Below are 19,997 nucleotides of genomic sequence, written 5' to 3'. Positions count from 1 at the left end.
AGGTAAGTAGCTACAAAGTAGGCCTTTGAGGAATATGGAACTGTCAAAGTACTGTAGCTTTCAGGCTGTGCAAAATCCAAATGCAGGTTTTCCAGTTTTCTCCCTCTCTGTATTTTTCGGTCTATTTAATTTAGAATACCTGAAACCTGGTGTTTAGAGTTACTGGTAGGTAATTTTTGGAGTAGCTCCATGAAGTGTTGAATTAATATTGACAGTCATTCTTCTATTCTTGAATACTTTTTTTGGCCTCTGCAGAGTACTTTAAAAAAATTGTTTCATAACACACAAGTGATGGTTTCCCTGGCAGCAGGTACCTGGATAGGGACCTACCCTATATTTTCTTGCTTCATTGATGCTCTATGGGTTTTTTGTTCACTGAGTACGTGTGTCTGTACAACAGTTCTCATTCTGAAATTCATGAAAAGAACAGGGCTTCAGAGAAATGGAAGAGAAAGAGACAACAGATTTGTGTGAAGTGTCAGAAAAGATCAGATTGTATTGAATATCTTAACACTTGTAGTTTGCGTAAAGGGCAGACAAAAAGAACATTTCTTAGGGCATAATGTGGGCTTCAAAAATTCCAAACAATTACCAAAGTTGGATCAAGAACATTGCTAATGCATTTTCAGAGTTCATTGAAGAAAACCAGCTGAGGAAGGAGTGGGTAGTTAAGATGACCAAAGATCCTTGATCAGCAGAAGCTTTTGCAGTCTTAAATTTTGGTTTAAGATTGTGTGCCTCTTGATTTTTGAGGAGTGCTGCCTATGTTTGCTAACTTTTTGTCTAAATTAATTTTCTTTCTGTAGGGGCTACTTGATGGGTTAGTACCTCTTGTGCTGTGTGAAAGTTTGAGCTGAATTTCCTCCTCTTCACGAAGTATTTTAAGAAGAAACAGTAAGAAATGAGTTCCATAGTCACCATCAACAGCAGAGAGACCTGGCCACGAGAAACAACTCAGGAAAGAGTGCTTTCTCTGCAAACAAACTGGCACTACTAGTGGCTGATCTGTAGTTTTCAAGCAATGTTTTATCATTTCTGATGTAGAGCTTTTGAAAAAGAGAAAGTTATATAGCTGAGTATTTCTTTTATATTCCATCTCAGTATGAAGTAGAGAACCTACCTTTAGCTCTACCTGAAATGAGTACTCGCCATTGACGGTTCTTTGTTGCAGGTCTGTCTCCTCTTCCTGGTTTGGGACAATTATGTATGTGAATCAGAGAAGAAACACTGAAAACATTGATTTCCAAGTTGTAATCAGAAAATTAGTAACTTTGGATGCTTTACAGCCAGAATACAATGTGTCTGAAATTATTGTGAAGGCATCTTTGGCCTTGATATTAATGATATTAATGCTCTATGTGAGCAAATCCAGACATGCACTGGGAAGGGCAAACTGTATGAATGTGCATTTTTTTAAAGAAAAAGTGTACAAAAGGAGCCAAATAAAACTTATTTTCTAAAAAATTATTTTAAATTTGTGCAACTTGTAAAGCTTTTCCTTGTTTGTATGGAGTGTTCTGCATTCAGACATGAGGTGCCATACCATGACCACGTAATTTCAGCTTTGATTTTCATTGTTGGATAATGATTTTTTTTTTTTTTAGTATCAGGGACAAGAAACCTCATTTTCCATGAATTTGTACTGTATGCAAACAACATGCTGTTATCAGTAGCCAAGAACACTTACTTCTGAAGCTGCTGCTTTTTTGTGTGAGGCAAAGTTCCAGTTTGATACGTCTTAATTTTAAAAGATTGAGTGTTGCTGAAATGTTTTAATTCAAGTAATGTATTGCATTTTGGGGGAAGGACAGATCCCTCTGAATCACCATAAATGTCTTTTTTTGTAATTCATATGTGTTTGAAGCACTATTTTAATCAGTACAATAATATAAAGTAGAAAAGTTATTTATTCCTGTAATTGTGAAGTAAGCATTACTGTTCACATACTAATCAAATATCTGTGCTAGTTGTTAATCATCTGCCTTCAGGATATGTCACTTCCACTGCCACATCCTTACGAACGATGGGACACTTTTGCATCTGTTCATCTTAAATGTTTGTCATTAAGATTTAAGGTGGTTTGAGCTGTTTTATGAGGCTCATAACTGCAAAATTTCCAGTCTTTTTGACACAGTTATTTTTGGTCACTCTGGTTTTGGTGAGACATATGCTTACCTTCAGGGGGGAGTATTGATATTATGTAAGCAAATAACTGCATCTTAAGTTGTCTTTTTAAATACTCTGAGAGGTAAGTCAAACCAGAAAGTTCACTAAAATCAAGACTCTTCTGGCTCAGTGCTTGTTGTAGTGCAGTTGAGCTTCAGTGTCCCGAGTTTGCAGCTGGTTCTAAATGAGCAGGCTCTTGAACGTGATTTTAAAGGCACAGTTCAGTGCCTGTGCTCTGTGAAGTGCCATTCACTGTAATTGCAAATTTTAATTGTAACTTGAAACAACAATTGAAGTAGATGTAATTGCAAGGTAGGATATAATTTTGGAAGAGTAAAACTAAGTGATTCCCTCTGCAAAAAATAAGGCTGAAGGAACATCATGGTTTTTTGGTCACAGACTCCCAGCTAGGTCTGGCATGATCATCTGCCCCAGTCTGGCACAGAGAGAACCAGGACAACAAATGCAGAGCAGAAGATGGATTACCCAGAAATGAGGCACATGGTAGGTTGGAAGATGGCAGAATGGACTACTGAAGATTGGTTAATTTTGAAAGAAGTTTGGAGGCTTCTTTGTCACCCAAGGTAAAATTTCTACTGAGTCAAATAAACTGCAAAGAAGTAGTATTGCAGTGTGTTAGATGAGTCTCCTTTGCAGGAAAGAAAGGCTGGTATTTTCTGTAATTGTCTGCTGTTCTTTATAGGCAACAGCAGGTGGCCTCTAAAGTAGGGGCTTGGAATAGTAATAATGTTTCAATGACTGAAAGAAAACTAACTGGTGACAATATCCATCTGTGTTTCATGTTCATGTCTTCAAGGTTCAACTGAACTGGATCGTGGGTGAGAGGTTAAAAACAAGGTAAAGGTAAAGCAGAGCTTGCAGGAACACATCTTTGCTGATTGAAACCAGAAATTTGGCCTGCTTCCAAGTGCAACAGAAAGAGTCAGGCTGAAGTGTAGAGGTCTTGATTTTCTGGCTGTCTTGATGGAGAAAATACTGAATGCATGGCTTCAGTATAATCTCTGAGAGATGATGCCTAGTCAGTATAGTCAGGAAGACATATATAACTTGTGTAGCTTTTGAAAGTTAGTATATACATATATAAACCCTTAAATGATTTTATACTTAATCGAGTTAAGTTGAAAAATACATCTAGATGAAAAAGAGCAGACATTCTGACGTTTTTGGTTTTTTTTTTCCCTCAATGCATTTTCCAGACTCCTGCATGTTGTGGGACTGTAACAGAATCATAGAATCATTTAGGTTGGAAAAGATCTATGAGATTATTAAATCCAGCTATCAACCTAGCATTGCCAAGCCCACCACCAAACCATGTCCCTGAGTGTCACATCTCCATGTCTTTTAAATTAAATACCTCCAGATGCAGAGGTGCTGGTAAGTGCTGGGAAGTGGCTCAGTGAGCAATTCTACCAATTGCCTCTGCTGAGGATCCCTGGATGGATTCCATCCAGGCCCGTAGATCTGTGTGTGCCCAAGTGCTACAGCAGGTCACTGACCATTTTCCCTTGGATTATGGGGGCTTCATTCTGCCCCCCATCCCTGTCTTCCAGCTCAGAGAGCTGGCTACCCACAGAATGACTTGTTATTAGTGACCAAGGTGAAGAAGCTGTGAAGTACCTCAGTCTTCTCCTTGTCCTTTGTCACTGTATTTCACTCCATATTCAGTAAAGGATGGAGATTCTCCTTAGGCTCTTGTTGCTAATGTATGTTTAGTTGTAATTTTCAGTTGTCTTTTATAGCAGTAGCCAGCTTAAGGTCTAAGTGGACTTGGACCCTTCTAATTTTCTCCCTGCATGTCCTCTTGACATTTTTGTACTCCTCCTGAGTTGCCACTGCTTCTTGCAAAGGTCATAAACTCTCCTTTTTGTTGTGATTTTCAGCCAAAGCTCTCTGTTCAGCCAGCTTCCTGCTTGTCTTGTCTTTAGGTATGTCAGGATGGTCTGCTTCTGCATCTTTACAATTTCCTTCTTGAGGAATGCCAGGCCTTCCTGAACTCCTCTGTGACCCAGGGGACTCTGCTAGTCTGGGCCATGAGCAGGCCAAAATCAGCCCTCTGGGAGTCCAATGCAGCAGTCCCACTGACCCCACTCCTTACTTCTCCAAGAACTGACACATATATGGAAGATTTGTGTCACTGAAACAATTTGTGGAAGAAAGAGGATGATTTAACCATTCTGAAGAAATGGGACTAAATATACGTACTTAGTATATTAATTAGAAAGCACTCTGCGTTTGACTTCTTAAGAGATACGGTCTTATAACCTGAGACAACCCTAAATCTCTTCTGCTGCCTTCAGTACAGGGAGCCAATGTGCCTATGGGAAAGACAATTCTCTTTTTTTTCTCCCTGACACATATGGAAATCCTGCATGCAATGGAAACTGTTTTCCTACAGCATAGCAACGTCTGTGATAATATAACTGGTATTACATGTTTGTGAATGTGATTATTGTATTTTTCCTATATCTTTATGATTTTCCCAAAAAGGGTTGCAGCAATAACTGGCCTATTTTCAGAATTTCTGATTGCTACTTCTCACCACTGCAGTTTCTTTAGAATATATTTCTTCCAGAACATGGTAAAAGAGGATTGAAACAATTAGAAGAAATTAAGTGGATCAGTTACAGTAGAAATCTCAGAAGAATGTTTTGTAATACTTTGAAGTCACATTAAGATTTCTCAGCTATACTAATGTTTGGAGAACTCTGGAGAGGTCTGGATTTTAGTGACAACAAAAAATATAACTAATGCATCAAACTCTTCAAAGGGTAGTGTTTCACAGGAAGCGGCTAGTAGGAATTTGGGGGTTTTTAGGTGATTTGATTTCTTTGGTAAAAACTATTTGTGCTGGTGTCCTTTTTGCTTGACATGGATACCTGTCAGCCAAGAACTGGACAGAGACCATGAGCTCATTTCAGAGCAGCATCTGTGGCACTGTAATGGGAGTCAGGCATGACTGACTTCTGCTGTGTTTTAATTAGAGATGCAGATGCAGGGCACTGCATTCTGCTGTCCAGTGTCTTGAGTCCATAAGGCAATTTGCTGAGCTCCTGTTTGATGATATCAGTTTAGTTACTAATGTTCTTCAGGCATGGGATGGAGTTACACTTCATCATGTTGCTATCCCATATGGGCTCTATAAATGTCAAAGTTCTTAGACTGCTCTACCTGCAGACTGGAAGAAATAGTATTTATCTCTGAGTAAATCGGATCAATATGGTATCATCTGCTGCCTAACGCTTGTGAAAGACTGACATTTGTAATTTCCTTCTCTTTTTGGTATCAGTTTTCACTACAGGGATCAGTGTGAATAGGGATACTGGTTTCCCTTTGTTGATGGTGGAAATGTTATGCTTTTAGCAGGAAACAGGGAAAGAAAAAGTGTGAAAGAACTCAGACTGGTTGTATTATTCTAAAATAAACTGTAGAAGTTAAACTTTTTCTCATTAATTTGTAGACAGCTTAAATAATTTAAGAATTTTTAGGTATTTCTGACAGATCCTGGATGATAGCTAATAAGTTTACTACATTCAGATTTACAGTATATCATTTGTCTTTAAATGCAGATGGAGACTGAGGAATGTGGAATAATAAAAAATAAGCATAACTGCAGTTGGAAGAAGAGGTTTTGGGATGTGGGGGAAGCATTTTAAGCACCTGGAAGAAAATGGCAAAAAGATGAGTAGCCAACTTGGATTTTTAAAGAATAAGTCATATGAAGATAAAGGCATATATGAGAGTTATGGGTTCCATGGATAGAAGAAAATCAGATGTTTGGGCTGTAGATTTTGATACTGTCTAGAATGTTTTGGAAACTTGGCTTAGCTAAAACAGCTATAACTTGAATTCCAAAGTACTTTGAGAAACATTTTCAGAGAGTGTTTGCTGATTAGTTGATGTCTTTATATCAAAGTGGAAAGATCTCTTACTTTTTAGGTCTGTCCTGTGGCTAGTTTTGTTCAACTGACCTCTATTGAATAGAGTGTGCTGACTAAATAAGCTGACATCATAAAACTCAAAGACTGCTGGGAGGACAGAATTAGGATGCATAGTGATCCTAACAAATCAATGAGTGCTCTAAAAAACTAGCCTGGTTTATTCCTTCTGGGAACAAGTGCAAAGTATCAATGTTACCCAAGGAAAATAGCTGACAAAATGTGGGATGTGAGCAAGTCCTTGGGCTCTGCTGCACCACAAGCTGAAGAGGAGAGCAGATTACCTTTTGTGCAGCAATACAACATCACATGGAGACACTGGCAAAACTTTTCACTTCCAAGTACAGGAGGCATAAAATTAAGCATGAAAATTAACTAAGCAATTTTGTTTCTGCATCAGTAGTAGATACAGCTTCACTAGCAGTAAGAAGGAATTGGGGTAATACTAGAAGAATATAAGGGTAAAATAATTTGCCACTGGACTAGATAGTCTGTGCCAATGACAGCATTTCTAAGAACAGGCTTGGCAAATGCCTGTTAAAATTTGCAGATACCTTTGGCTTGTTTTGGGATGAGTGACTGGTTTCTTGAGGTGTCTTTCAGTGACTGCCTGCCTTTATTATTCCATGGCTGAGAACAAAACACTTCACCTTCCAAACACCAAGGCTCTGTGTCTTTAAAAATAGTTGTTGAACTATTTTGTAAATAGCTAAATCTGTCCTTTAAAAATATCCCTGCAGTGCAGTTGTAGGACAGAATGCTGCTGGCCTTGGTTCAGTCTGAAAAATCAAGTGGTCATATGAGCTAGACATGACAGCAGAAAGTAGCTCCATTAACTGCCTACTGCCAGAACAGGAAAAGGAATTAGCTGTTGGGGTAAGGAAAGTAGAAGTGTATGGAGGAATGTTTAAGGCCTTTTTCTTTTCAAATTTTCATCTTAGTCCTTCCCCTAAAATGTGTTATAATTAGACAGCTGTTAGTATAGCTGCTGTATTAGAACTGGGTGATGAGTGGGAGGAAGGAGCCTGTGATACTTCTAGGAAATATTTTGCTGATGGAGATTTTTCTCTGTTTTTCCCCTCTTTGAGCTGGAGCAGTAAGATACTGATACATTTCTCAATTACGCCAACTTCTCCAGACACCTCCTTTCAGCAACTGTGCTTCACTGACCTGTGGAATTTACCTTCTTTTGTGTTTTCCCCAAGTGTGTCTACCTCTCTCTGTTACAGCTGGTTGTTAAACCAGCTCTGAATGCTGTGTTTCATCTCCTTCTGCTTGCCTGATGCTGGTCTGGGCTTATTCAAGGTCTTTATCCTGTTGTCTTTCAGCAGCTGCCATCCCTTGTTTCTTTGCTGTCATTCCAGAATTCTGTTTCAGAATGCCACTCTTGGTTTTGATTGCTGTCTTTCTAACTGCTGTGCTATTTCTACCTTCAAAGGGTATTATTTATCAGTCTCCTCACCTCTTCCACTTCCCTATTCCTCCTCACTGGTACTTGCTCTTTTATCACTCTGAAATCCATCACTTAGCCCCAGCAGCCACCTGGCTGTCTATGAGCCTTGCTCCTCTTGGTATTCCTACCTCTGTTCCTTCTACTCTGACTACAGGCCCTTCAGTTCTCCCTGCTGGCCGTTGTTTGAGCTACTTTACCCTGCACTGACTCCACACTTCATTAGCTCCTGCTATCTGTGGCAAAGCTTAACCTCCTGGCTTCTCTCCTGCTTTCAGCCTCTCTCATCCTCCGGTTGTTTCTTTGTCTGTTTCAGTTTTCTCTTAGGTGTCTCATATCTTTGTCTTTCTTGTTCTACACTCTACACCATCTGTTGTGCTGCTGCCTGCATGACTCATCCTGAAAACAATAAAAATCCTACTGCATTCCCAATCACTACACCAGGGAGCCAACGAAGGCATGCCAAAACCTACATCAAGAGCAGTCAAGCCAGGATCCTCATGGAATTCAGGTACATAATTTTTGTTTAAATCAGTGTAAGTTAACTGCCAAATACATCTGAGAACCCTGCCAAAGCTTCATCACAACTCTAAGGAAAGGAGGCAGTTGTTTCCTGGGGCTGGATTTAAAAACACCTCTGCAGGGATGACCTTCAGGTTCTTAATTTTCTTAGCAAGTAACATGAAAAAAATGTTTTTCTGCACATGCAGTTACTGAGTGTTTTATGAGCATAGACAACATATGGTCTGTACACAATGGAACAAACTAAGAAAAATCTGTCACACTTATCAAGATTCATATATGTAGTAGACAAGGCAATAAATATGAAAGGTCATAAAACCAGGGAAACAGAACATTCCATCAGATTTCTTTAAAGATACACAAGACACACAATGCTTAAAGCCACTGCTAAATAACAAAATTATTAACAAGTTATATTTGAATCATAGTTTGGTTTCATAGCCTAAGGAGGAATAATCTCAGATAAATGAGGAAGTTTTTTTCCTCTAGTGTTTTAAAAGACAGCAGACACAGTTACCTTAAATACTTTTTAGTCTCATCTAACACCTAGGCAAACCCAGACTACACTTCACTGAAATCAATGGAGACAGACCCATCCAAAGAGGGAAATAATGCTTGTAGTATTTTGGATGTGTCTAAGGATTGTGTTTAACCACTGCTTGTTCACTAGGCTGTGACTGAACAAGCCCAATTTTACCTGCTTTCCATGGTCACTACAAGGTACCGCCTTTGTGCACCTACATTTGGAAAATAAATGACTTGTACTTAAACACTGTCAAAAATATCTGAGGCTTGTAGGGAAATTCCTTCCATCATTAGTACTTCCAGCATTGTCATTAGCTACTACTCAATCTTTTTCAACCTTGACACCTCTGAATTTTACCTTTCTGCAGCTCCAATCCCCTGTTAAGCTGTTGCTCCCCACTGGATGGCAGTCCCTGCAATGTTATTCGTTCTGGGAAGGAAAGTCCAGCTTTAAAGCATCGAGCTGAAATCTCAAACTGCTTTGTAGATGAATACGTACACGAAATATTACAGCTGTGAGTATATTTGCATTCTTTTTTCTTGTTGCTACCGTATAAGTGTGTGAAGGATTTTTCTGTACGTGTTTTTTACTCAAATTAATTTTCCAATTGAGACTTCAGGGCTTAAAACCATGCTAGAGGGTAACACTTCTGTGGATCAATCCAGCCAAAAATTTCAAAGCATTTTACATACACTAGGTCAACTAAAAAGTCAATGTGTGAGTATACATGTGAATTTTATACATAGCTCATAAAAGGGAAAAATATGGAGTTTTAAAAAGTCATATGAATTACACAGAACTACAGTGCTTACCTAAAAAGATAAAAAAATAAGGCTTCGGTGTTTTAATTCAACATCCACAGTACATCTGATGGTGGGCATGGAGTTCAATGGCTAAAAGGAATAGATTGTTTAAAATACAGTAGATATGCAGATCAGAACCACGTAGTACTGAAATTATGACTGATGTTTTTAAATTACAAGTCAAAGCCTAGATTGCAGAGGTAGAGGAAACCATGTGGACTTTGCCAGGGTTTCTGTGTATATGGTTTTAGAAAAATTCCTGCCAAAACCTGGAGCTGTCTCTGCTGGCATCTGTCTGGAAGCAAAAGGTGAAAAAGAATTGATAGATGCCCCATAAATTACTTCAGTCTCTAAGATGCACTTCCCTAGGTGGAAAGGTTTTCACCCTAGTATATTTTAAGGCATTAAGAGTCTGGTGTTTCACTTGGATGGAAATTTATATAACAGCTTATTACAGCTAAGTCCTGTATACGTCTCTTTAAAAGTGGAAGGGGGATAAATGAAAATAGGAAGAAGAATGTTTGCTTATCAGTGCCTGTAGAAAAGACCTCTTTCAACACCCTGAGCATTTCAAAGCACTACTGTCACACAGCTGGCTGGTTTTGTGCAACTTTTAGAGATGTCATGTTCAAATGGTAAAGTGACTAGCTTAAAGTTATGTAGCAGATTAATCACCATGCTAGGAATAAAATTAAGATCTAATCGTCAATTCTGCATCATACTAACAGCACTAGGGACTGGGGACTGTCAGCAGCAAGCGTTCACCAAAGTTTTTACTTTTTTTTTTTAATTCTAGATAATTTCAGGGTAACAATGGCTTTTTAAATGCTTTTGTCAAAGGACACTTTCTGTAGAAAAAAAAAAATTGCAGCAACATTTTGTTGAAAGTTTGAGCACAGTATGTCCTGCTTACTGGTTTGTTGGCAAGCTCTGTCTCTTCTGTTTCCTGAAATGTAGACTGCGACATCATCCCTTCACAACTCATATATTACTGAAATGGTTACTCCAGCTCTCTCCAATTAGTTCACTGTGCTGAACTTTCTCCCTTGATAAATTTTGAAAGGAGCTGTGTCAGATTTTCACTTCTGTTAGCCTTTTTGCTTATGCCCCATATACTTCTGCTGAAATACCATGTTATTCTTTTCCAAGCACACCTCACTTTGAAACTGCCTCTGATCCTGTGGTCCCTTCAAAACCAGAGGACTGGATTCAGCTCCGGTGCTGAGACCAGCCCGATGGTGCCGCTCCATCCCCCCTGTTGCCCATCTGTTTGCAAATGGCCCAAGGGCAATTTGTAGCCTCCTTGGGACAAGGGCAGCCTCTGTTTCTGCCACACCCTGTCCAAGTTAAGGACTCCTCAGCATTTTGGTTACACCCGAAGTAGATTTTGGATTAATTAAATTTTATCATGCAAAACCCTATCACCAAATTCCTGACCAACTGTACTGTTCATTTCTGTCTGACTGAGGTTTCAGATTACTTTCTTTCTAAAGCTGGCTTTGCTACTTTTCCACAGTTTTCCACATCCGGCTTTCCTTTCCTTCTCCTCCACTCTCTTCCCCAGTTTTCTTCTTGCAGGGAAATGCTGGTGCCCTCATTAGTGTTGCCCGTTTCTTTGCATTTCCAAGGCCTTTATTCAAACCCGGGCCAGCAACTTTCTGCCTGTTTATTCTGAGCTTTTCTGTGCCTGGGAGCGTGCCCTGACACACCCTCTGCTCCTGCCCAATCCTTTTCCATGCTGACGCAATTTGTTTTTTTTGGTCTGCTGCCTGTCCTGGGATAACCTTGCTCGCTATCCCCACGGAGTCACATCCTCTCCCTGAGGAGGAGGGTGCTCTCCTCAGCTGGACAGGTCTGTAATAACGTGCAGATGGTGGGTGGATAGTCTGGGAGACAAGGCATGTTACTTTTTGTGGCAGTTCAAGCTGGCACTGAGGGCAGAGGCAAGTTCTGCACAGGGCAGGACAAACAGGCACATGGCAATGAAGCTGCAGCAGCCCCAGTGCAGCTGGACTCAGGTGTATTCTGTCTGAGTGACTGTCCCATCAGAAATGGTGAGGAGAAGGAAAAATTGTAGGAATATAATGAGTTAGTACTTAACCACAGGGGAGGCAGGATATTCAGTTATTGTTGATTTTTTTTTTTCACTTCCTACACTGAGGAAAGTGTCCCTAAATAAAATACGTCCCACAGGGTTAGAAAGACCAGTCATCCATTGAGGATAAACTTGGAGTACAATCCAAAGCTTTGTTCCTGACCTGAGATAGAAACTACTTTATGGTGTGGGTACACATGAGTCCCAGGTTTTGGTGGCCCAGCTGTGATTGGTATCCAGAAATGCATCACAGGGGTACCCTGTTTGGACATGTCATTTAAGGCTCTTCTCTCACATGGTCAAGTGTCAGTAGACTTCCTTAGTGCACACAGTGGAACCACATTTGCTCTCTGAATTTTAGGTGGTGATCTTTGAGTTGCTGTGTTACCCTAATAAATTCAGAACAAATTATATCTGCCTGAAAAGTCTCCTGTATTCCCTTGTGCTCGTTTATGAAATGGACTTGTACGTAGATTAAGTACCAGTGGGCAAAAGGAGGTTGCTGCAACTTGTACCTGCTTCACCATAACATGACTTTAAAAGATTTTATTAGAGACCTTTTGTAACTGACACTCCCTTGCCCTGTACATATTTACCTGTTTTGTACTGGGGACTTGGATGGGACTTATTCTAGGCAGCTTTGTGATATGTCTGCACTGCAGGAAACATCCTTGGAGCAGGAAACGTCCTGTGGAGCACTCTGGGCTCCCACACAATCTTTATTTGCCTTCCACACAACTATTTGCTATTTGCCCTCCACACAACCTCTGACACCAGTGACCTGTGACAATTCCCATTTCACATCTGTATTTTCTTATTGATTACCGAGTATTCTTTTTGAGGTTACCATTATTAAAAGTACATCATCATTGCTTGTTCTGTGGCAATGCTTAGAGGAGCAAGATCCCATTGGGTTTCACTGCTTCAGTTACGCAAGCCCTGGGATGGCACTGCTGAGGTGAGTTTTTATATCTCTGTGGGTAGGGAGGCAAGAGGAGCCTGGTGATTAGAGAGCTCCTCCTCTAGAGGTACTACCTGCTCCATCCCTCCAACCTGAAGGACTTGCATACACCGTGGAATTGAAACTTTTTGGTACCTGCCAGAAGGTGGCTTCTGACACATATCAGGAAGCGTTTTCACCATACATATGACATATATCCTTGGGAAGAATCTGCTAAGCCTTAATTCTTACCTGGTTTTGCTTTTTGGGAGGACCTCTCCTTTGCTGATTTTTGGATGGAACCTCATTGCTCTACATTTTACTTAGATACATTGTCCTCTAGAGGCACGTGGAAAAATTCCCTGGTGGGAATTGCCTCTGGGTAGACTGTGGGTATGTACGTCTGTGAAAGCTGGATGTTTTGCAGCCTGTGAATGCAGACTTCTTTTAAAGCCAAATAGTCTGAGAAATATATTTGCATTATGTTATTTGATGACTTTTGACTTTTCGTATTAATACAATACTTTTTTTGATGATGAAAAGAAAGACGTGGGAGATGTGCTATCTTGGTCAAAGATCTGTCATATGATTTCCATTCACCACAGAGTGACCACCAGGATAGCAGAGGATGTGAGTTGTTTGGAATGGCTTCTGTATATATGTCATGTGTCTCTGTGACTGCTGGTATTGTAAGTGTAAAGGGCTCATGTAGCCCCACCAGGGTTAGAGATGTGCAGGAAGGCAGACTACACTTAACCTTATTACTGAAATGTTTAGTCAGCCAGTTCTGACACTAAAACAATTTTTTTTCCTGAGTTGAAAAGAGGACATCCAGTACAGGGCAGAAGCAGAACTACACAGCTTCATGAGCAGCAGAGTCTGCTGACTGGCTGAATCCATCTTATCTGCTGTAACCAGGAGAGAGGAGAGGGGAATGATAAAACCTCAGGGGAAGGGCAGGAGGAGACATAGATGTTTACCTCCTACTCCTTAAAAAGGGAGTTCTTTGCAGCAAAGGAGCTCCATAACTAGAGGTGATGCTTGAAGAGAAGTGCACCTTTTGTTGCTGTGGAAGAGGCCAAAGTCGCTGAGGAGGGTTTAGGCAGCTGAGCTGGAGTCCTGCACTCGTGTTTCAGATGCACAGAGCAGCAAGGGTAGGTATGTCTCATGTGGTGCAGAGCTACAGGGTGGATGCTGACAGGAATTAGCCACATCCCACTGGACAGGGCCATGCAGGGATGCTTGCAGGAGTGCTGGAAGCAGCACAACTGCATCAGCTTGGTGCCACAGAGATGTAAAATCTTTGGTGCTAATGTTCACTGTACCACGCTGCTTCAAGAACTGAAAATGAGTCACTTGGTGATACCTAGATCTTAGCTGTGCTCTGTAGCATAGCCTATTTCATTTAATCTGTGAGTAAAGCAGCTGAGGTTGAGAATTTCCATTTGACAAATGGATTGTGAGGGAATAGGAAGGTGGAGCTTTAGCAAGAACATCTGTGGACTGTGATGGAGTCATGGAAAATTGTGCCTTCAGGTCTAGAGGAGCCTGACAGGGGGAAAGCACGAACATCATTGCTGGAGTCTGGAGAATAGTTTCAGACCAGATGTAGCACACCTGTATGAAAAGTCTTCCAAGCCAGAGCAATAGAAAACAAAATCAAATCAGTCTAGAATCAAAATAAGTTGACTGTTCGCAAAATTATCTCTGCCAGTGTTGTAATAATTTTCTTGTCTTTTTTTATGAGCATCATTTAGTTGTTGTTATCTCCTTGCCCTGCTTTAAGCTTTACAGGAGAACTGAGATCTTTATGAAGATTCCCATTGATACCAGTAAAAGTCAGCAGCACATCAGTGAAATCCTGACCAAATACAAGTTTTCCCTGCAACACCATTCATTTCCAGATTTATCCAAGAAATTAATTCTTTCCTTCTTGTATTGTATAAAAATATGTGTTCAGTTCCTTGCAGTTAGCAGCAAGACAATAATAAGCCATTAAGAGAAGGATAGGGGCTTTGGAGATGAGCTCAGGAAACTCTTGCTGCTCATCAGGGATGGGGGCAGTGATCCTGAGGGAAGCTGATGAGAGCTCTGGCAGAACAGGTGTGGTGAGGAAATGTGGAGTTAGGGAGGGTTAAATGGGAGGGGGGGAGGAAAGGCAGCTGTATCCTGGGATTTGTAGGTGGTGACAAGAAAACTGTATTTGCTGTGACAGTAGATAGTGAGCAAGCGGGACATCTGTCATCTTTACATTTCAGCCCTATGGAAAATACTGCCAGAGCTTCAAAGTCATTGTGCCTTTTCAAAATGAATGATCAAGTACCATGTTTTCAGGGAGGATCATTGTCTACCTTAGTCCCATGCATGATCTTTGCCTTTTGGCCCTGGTTTGTTAATTCACTCAGCTGTTTTGTGCACACTTATCAGACATGTGAAAGCCAGGCCAGCATTTCTCATCATTATCAAGGATGATACTTTGAGCTCTAAAGCAGCCACATATGTGGGTAAAGGCTTGCTATTTGTGCTATTTATTAGCTACTGTTTTCCAGAGCATGAAAATCAGTGAAGATTTATAGCCCTCTTGTAAATGGGAAAAGACAGGCTTTTAACTGAGGAAGACAGCAATGGCAATGAAATATGCATTATGAAACCATGAGCAGGTTCCTTTATCACAGAACCCTGTTGGGAAATGCATTAACTGTTAACCACCAGTTAACTGGCAGGTCAGGCAGGCAAACCAAATGTAAAGGTCTATTACCTCTCACAGCAACCCCAGGAATGTCAGCTCAGCTGGGAAGGCAGCGTAATTCAACAAGAGCTTGCCACTCTGCTTCCCCTGCTGCCATCTATTTTGTAGTGATTTGGGGACAGACCATCAGCTGGTCACTGGAAATACTAGAATGATCAGCAGTTACTGTCAGGAGCACTTGATCAAAGCCAATTCTCTAAGAATAAATAAAAACTCCTTGATGTGTCCCATATATAAAAAACCCTCAACATTTGCTATAAAATATGGCTATGAAATGTATAGAAAATGGTTGTATTTCAAGTGACCACTGACAGGTTGTGGCATTATGAATAAGAACTTTGTATCCTTGCAGAAGGGATGAGTTTAAAAAGAGGGTAATGATTAAAAATAAAGAATTTTGCTTGGGAAAACTATTAGCAATTCATTAAAATACCTGAAAGGCAAAATAATTTGGTCTTGCTTTATAGTAAGTTATGTATAAGAGTCTTCAAATTTAGCATTGCCTTGAGAATAATTAAATGTGTTTTGGAGGCTGAGGGAAAGCAAATTATGGAGATATGTGCTAGAAGGAATATGAGTCTTGTCCGCTGAGCTTTCCAGACCTGTCAAAATCTGGGGGTGATGTATGAGACCTGAAAAAGTGGCAAGATAGAAGTATTTCTGGTCATAGCAGAAATAAGCTCTACTCTTGGCAAATAGTAAATGTGAAGCTTCAGAAAATGTTTGAACCAGTCTAAGAGTGTGATCCTTTTTTTTAGTGTGATTCTGCAGTTTTCTGAATCCTCAGTGAGCTGTTCAAGCCATAAGAGCAGAAAACTAAACCATGAAAAAAGAGTGATTGATTTTCTGCCAGCTGAGCTTCCTGGCTTGGTTCTCCACTGCATCGGATGGGTGCCCCTGCTGGCCAAGGGGAAGGGTGGGAAGACAGCCAGGGGTCTGAGGAGGAGGAATAATTGTTTTAAGCAGCAGCTAACAATTCAGTAAGGCACAGTTTTACTGTATGGCAAAGCCAAAATTAACTCAAGTACTGTGCAAGGAGGAGGTTCAAAATAATGTGGTTTATCTAGTTGATGGGAATATTTCTGATTTTTTTTCTGTGTATTGCACTCACCTCTGTGAGTTGTAGCATATGAAGAGGAATCCAACATTTTACATTTCAGGTTAGGATAGTCACAGAAAATTGAAATAGAAAATAATGTGTTTTTTAATTGAAATGAGGGAGATATGGAAACATTAATTCAGATGCCCATCAGAAATCAGGAGAAAGGGTACAAATCTGTGGTTTTACTTTTAGACAGACTGAAAGATTTTAAATCAATAAAAAAGCCAGGGTTTTACTAAAAATCACAGCAATTGTCAAGTTTCCACCGACAGTTTTTAATTCTGTGAACCAGGCCACCAAATGGTCACTGCTTTAGCTCCAGATTTATTGTTTAATTGACACACAGGTAAAACTCACAGGCAGTTTTGGTGGTCACCCTCCAGATGGGATAGACAAAATAACTCAGCCATCCTCCCATTTATCCTAAAATTCATTCTTTGGATATCTTTTTGGGGTCAGGTGTGTATGTGGAGTGATGTACAGTGGCATAATAATTAGGAAATTGCCTTTTTCTCGTCGAGTACATGTGATGATTCCACAAGGGGCTTGATCTGTCTTTACTAGGTGAAATAAGAAGTTCACTAAGTATTTTGCCTGAATGAAGACTGGAGAAAGGTGCCCAGGCAGTGAGTTCAGTGCCCACACCCCCTGTGGGTCAGTCACCCCAAGGCTAACTGGTAATTCCCTGCACAGCCCATGTGTATCCGGGCTAATTTCAGAGACATCCAGCACCACCTTAGCCCAACAGGAGCCCAGCTCTGCTGCTCTGTGAACCGAGGTAAGCTGTGGTCTTTCCCTCTTTCTCTTGAGAAGTTCACCAGGCCTGTCAGGAAAGGTTGTTGGTGTAACCCAACCGGAATCCTCGCCGGATAAACCCAGGCGCTTCCAAGCCCAGGAACAAAAGGTCAGAGCACTGCACACCCAACACAGCCACCAGCATCTTGGGTTACAAGGTTAGGGTACAGAGGAAGGAGGGGGATGAAGCATAGCCCAGTAAACACTCAGCTCTCAAAAATAGAAAGTGACATGGATTCTAGGAGAAGAAATATGAAGCTACTGTATAGTGTATATTCACCTGTCCTTATCACTTACATGTGCTGAGAGGTAGGGCAGCTGGCTCCAAACTTCTCCCCCAGCTGAAGAGATATTTTTAAATAAAGTTAATGCAGTAAATTTAATTTAATTTGGCAGCAAGAGAGACTCTGGAACTTTCATGATCATTTTGGAAATTCTTCACTTTAGACAGCAGTATTTCATAGTGTCTCATGTTGAATCAATATTGTTCCAGCAGTTTACATTAATGTAAAACTGTGTATTAAAATGGCCAAGTTCTTGTTCTGATACAGTCTTAATTCATTTGAACAGCCCTTTGGTTAAACTGCTGCACGTTTCCTTTCATTTGGAGCAGGTCTTTGAGGGTATTTGTTTTTAGGAAACCTCTAAGTAAAACATGGTTCATTGAAAGTGAAATATCCTTGGTGCCATCTTTGAGTCATGGGTATCTCCTCTTCAACATTATCTGCAAAATTCTGTGCAAGGCAACAACTTATTTATGTTGTCTGAGAGACTGTAACTGAGGTATTTACACTGCTATTGCAGATTGTACTGGAAATAAATGGTGCAGACATAGATACTTAACACAGCAGTAATAATGTTAGTTAGAAAGCCTCACAGAAGACACCAGAGGAGATTGGCCAAAAGACTCTACCAACTGTTAGTCTGTGTGAGCCAGTCCTGTTAGTCTCCAGCTATGCTTCTGAGTCAGCTTGCTGGATTAGCTGGAGTGCCAGCTCCTGCTTTGCCTCTCAGTGCATGTCAACATCGGAACAAGCCATAAAACGGCAGATTCTGTTTCACAAATACCTCAGAGTCTTTCAAAACTTTTGAAATCTTCTGAAACTTGTAATCAGGTATGACTTTGTTGAAACCTCTGCTTGCAGAGTGAAAAGGTCAGTCTCTCTATTTAAGTGTATCTCTTTTATGTACACTGGACTTGCAAAATCTAGTCAGAAAAGCTGAAACCGATAATTTGAACAAATTTGTTTGGTTTGACAAAGCAATTTCTGAAGCAAAATCTATTCTTTAAACAGACTTGTTGTAGTTCCATCATAATAATAAGGCAGCTAAGAGGGATGTCTCTCTCATTTAAAGACTCCTGCACAGAACAGGATTTTTGTAGTGAGTCCTGCTCACCACATTTCAGTCCTACATGCCTCTGGGGGCCTGGAACTGGTCGTGTCGTTTTGGAACTGTTTTGATCAGAATTTTTATTGGCAGGTCCTTCCTGCATAAGGGCTGTTGATGTACCTCTGCCCTGTATTTATGGAACTATTATTTAACTCTTTTCAGACAAGACATGGGCTCTTGCTCTCCTGGTAACTACATTCCTGGTGTCCTAGTGCTGCCAATGTTTTCATGTATCTGGGAAAACTCCTGGGTATTTTGTAGGAGACTTGCCATGATTCGGAATTGAGACTGAATGTATCTACTCTGTCCTAAAATCAGGCAAACTGTTTTAGATCACATGAACCAAATTACAGTAATTCTTCTTTAAGGGCTTTGGAGTTTGATTATCCCTTTATAATTTATGTCTAACCTAATGCAGTACTGAATTGGGCTTCCCAGTGATATGCAGAAATGCTATGCAAGTTAGATAATCCAGGAAACCATGGTGTTTGTCTAAAACCACAATTTCTACTTTTATTTTGGTATCCAAAACCAGATTGGGCTTTGCCAGTGTACTACAGAGACTGGTATTTAGCAGTGATTGCTCTTTCTATTTTAGTAGCAGTTGTAGGATTAGGATTTTGATGTTCCAAGTACTACACAACTAAACACAAAAACAACAGTTCCCCAGAGATTTTCAATGAAACTTAATAAAGCAATTCAATAGTGGGATGCAGACATTTAATATTATCCTGAAAAACCTTGAGGAAATTCATAGGAGTAAAGGACCAGAAAATACAGTTATGGTTACCTGATTTGATTTATTAATACATTCCATCCTACCTCATGCCTGAACCCTCCAGCTAAATTGGAGCATTTATTTGAAAGGCATAGAAAATAAATCGAATTAAGTTGAAGAAACAGTAGAGAAAGGAATTGGAGTTACCGTGGCTCACAATAATCCAGCTTTGAGTAGACAGACAGGGAGACATGCAGATGGATAGATAGATAGATAGATAGATAGATAGATAGATAGATAGATAGATAGATAGATAGATAGACAGACAGATGGACGATGTTAATATTGTTTGGAAAATGGAATTGGAAAAATGAACTGTATATCAGCAGAAGGTAATTCTGTACCTCAGGACCCACCATAAAAACTGTTGCATTCAGATACTGGTTTTAAAACAAGAAAGCAGGAAGAGAGATCAGAGACAGCTCTGGAGTAAATCTGACAAAACAGGGCCAAGCAACTGGTACAAACCAGAATTGATAGAAATCCACATGCACAATAATTTATATATGTATAGCTCTGCTCCACAACAATGTTCACGTTTTCCACACTGCTTATTAATTTCCTCAGTCATCAAAGACTGAGGAAAAGGACACCCTTTAAATTCATGTGAAGGGTATTTATTGAGTGGTTTTGCCTTTTTTTATTATTGACTACCACCTACCTGGTAACTAGCTACAAACAAATGATTACTCATGGTTGATGTAATTTGTCCTACCAGGTCGC

At 40.2% G+C, this 19,997-nt stretch overlaps 1 protein-coding gene across 2 annotated transcripts in view; it reads left to right on the top strand.

Annotated features, from left to right (window-relative positions):
• Window positions 1–19,997, top strand: part of LOC113458989 (oligosaccharyltransferase complex subunit OSTC) — a 56,484-nt gene that overhangs the window by 2,915 nt on the left and 33,572 nt on the right. The window contains exons 5-7 of one of the 2 annotated variants that reach the window (XM_074541061.1): window positions 807–8,083; window positions 8,988–9,134; window positions 16,874–17,087. In XM_074541061.1, coding sequence (XP_074397162.1) covers window positions 807–825 — 19 coding nt within the window. In that variant the 3' untranslated portion in view covers window positions 826–8,083; window positions 8,988–9,134; window positions 16,874–17,087. The remainder of the gene's footprint in view (window positions 1–806; window positions 8,084–8,987; window positions 9,135–16,873; window positions 17,088–19,997) is intronic. The other variant, XM_074541062.1, reaches the window with a different exon arrangement.

Source organism: Zonotrichia albicollis, chromosome 5, assembly GCF_047830755.1.
Source record: "Zonotrichia albicollis isolate bZonAlb1 chromosome 5, bZonAlb1.hap1, whole genome shotgun sequence".
Classification (NCBI taxonomy): domain Eukaryota; kingdom Metazoa; phylum Chordata; class Aves; order Passeriformes; family Passerellidae; genus Zonotrichia; species Zonotrichia albicollis.
Note: the sequence above shows the minus strand (reverse complement) of the source record. Positions and strands in the feature narration are given on the sequence as shown.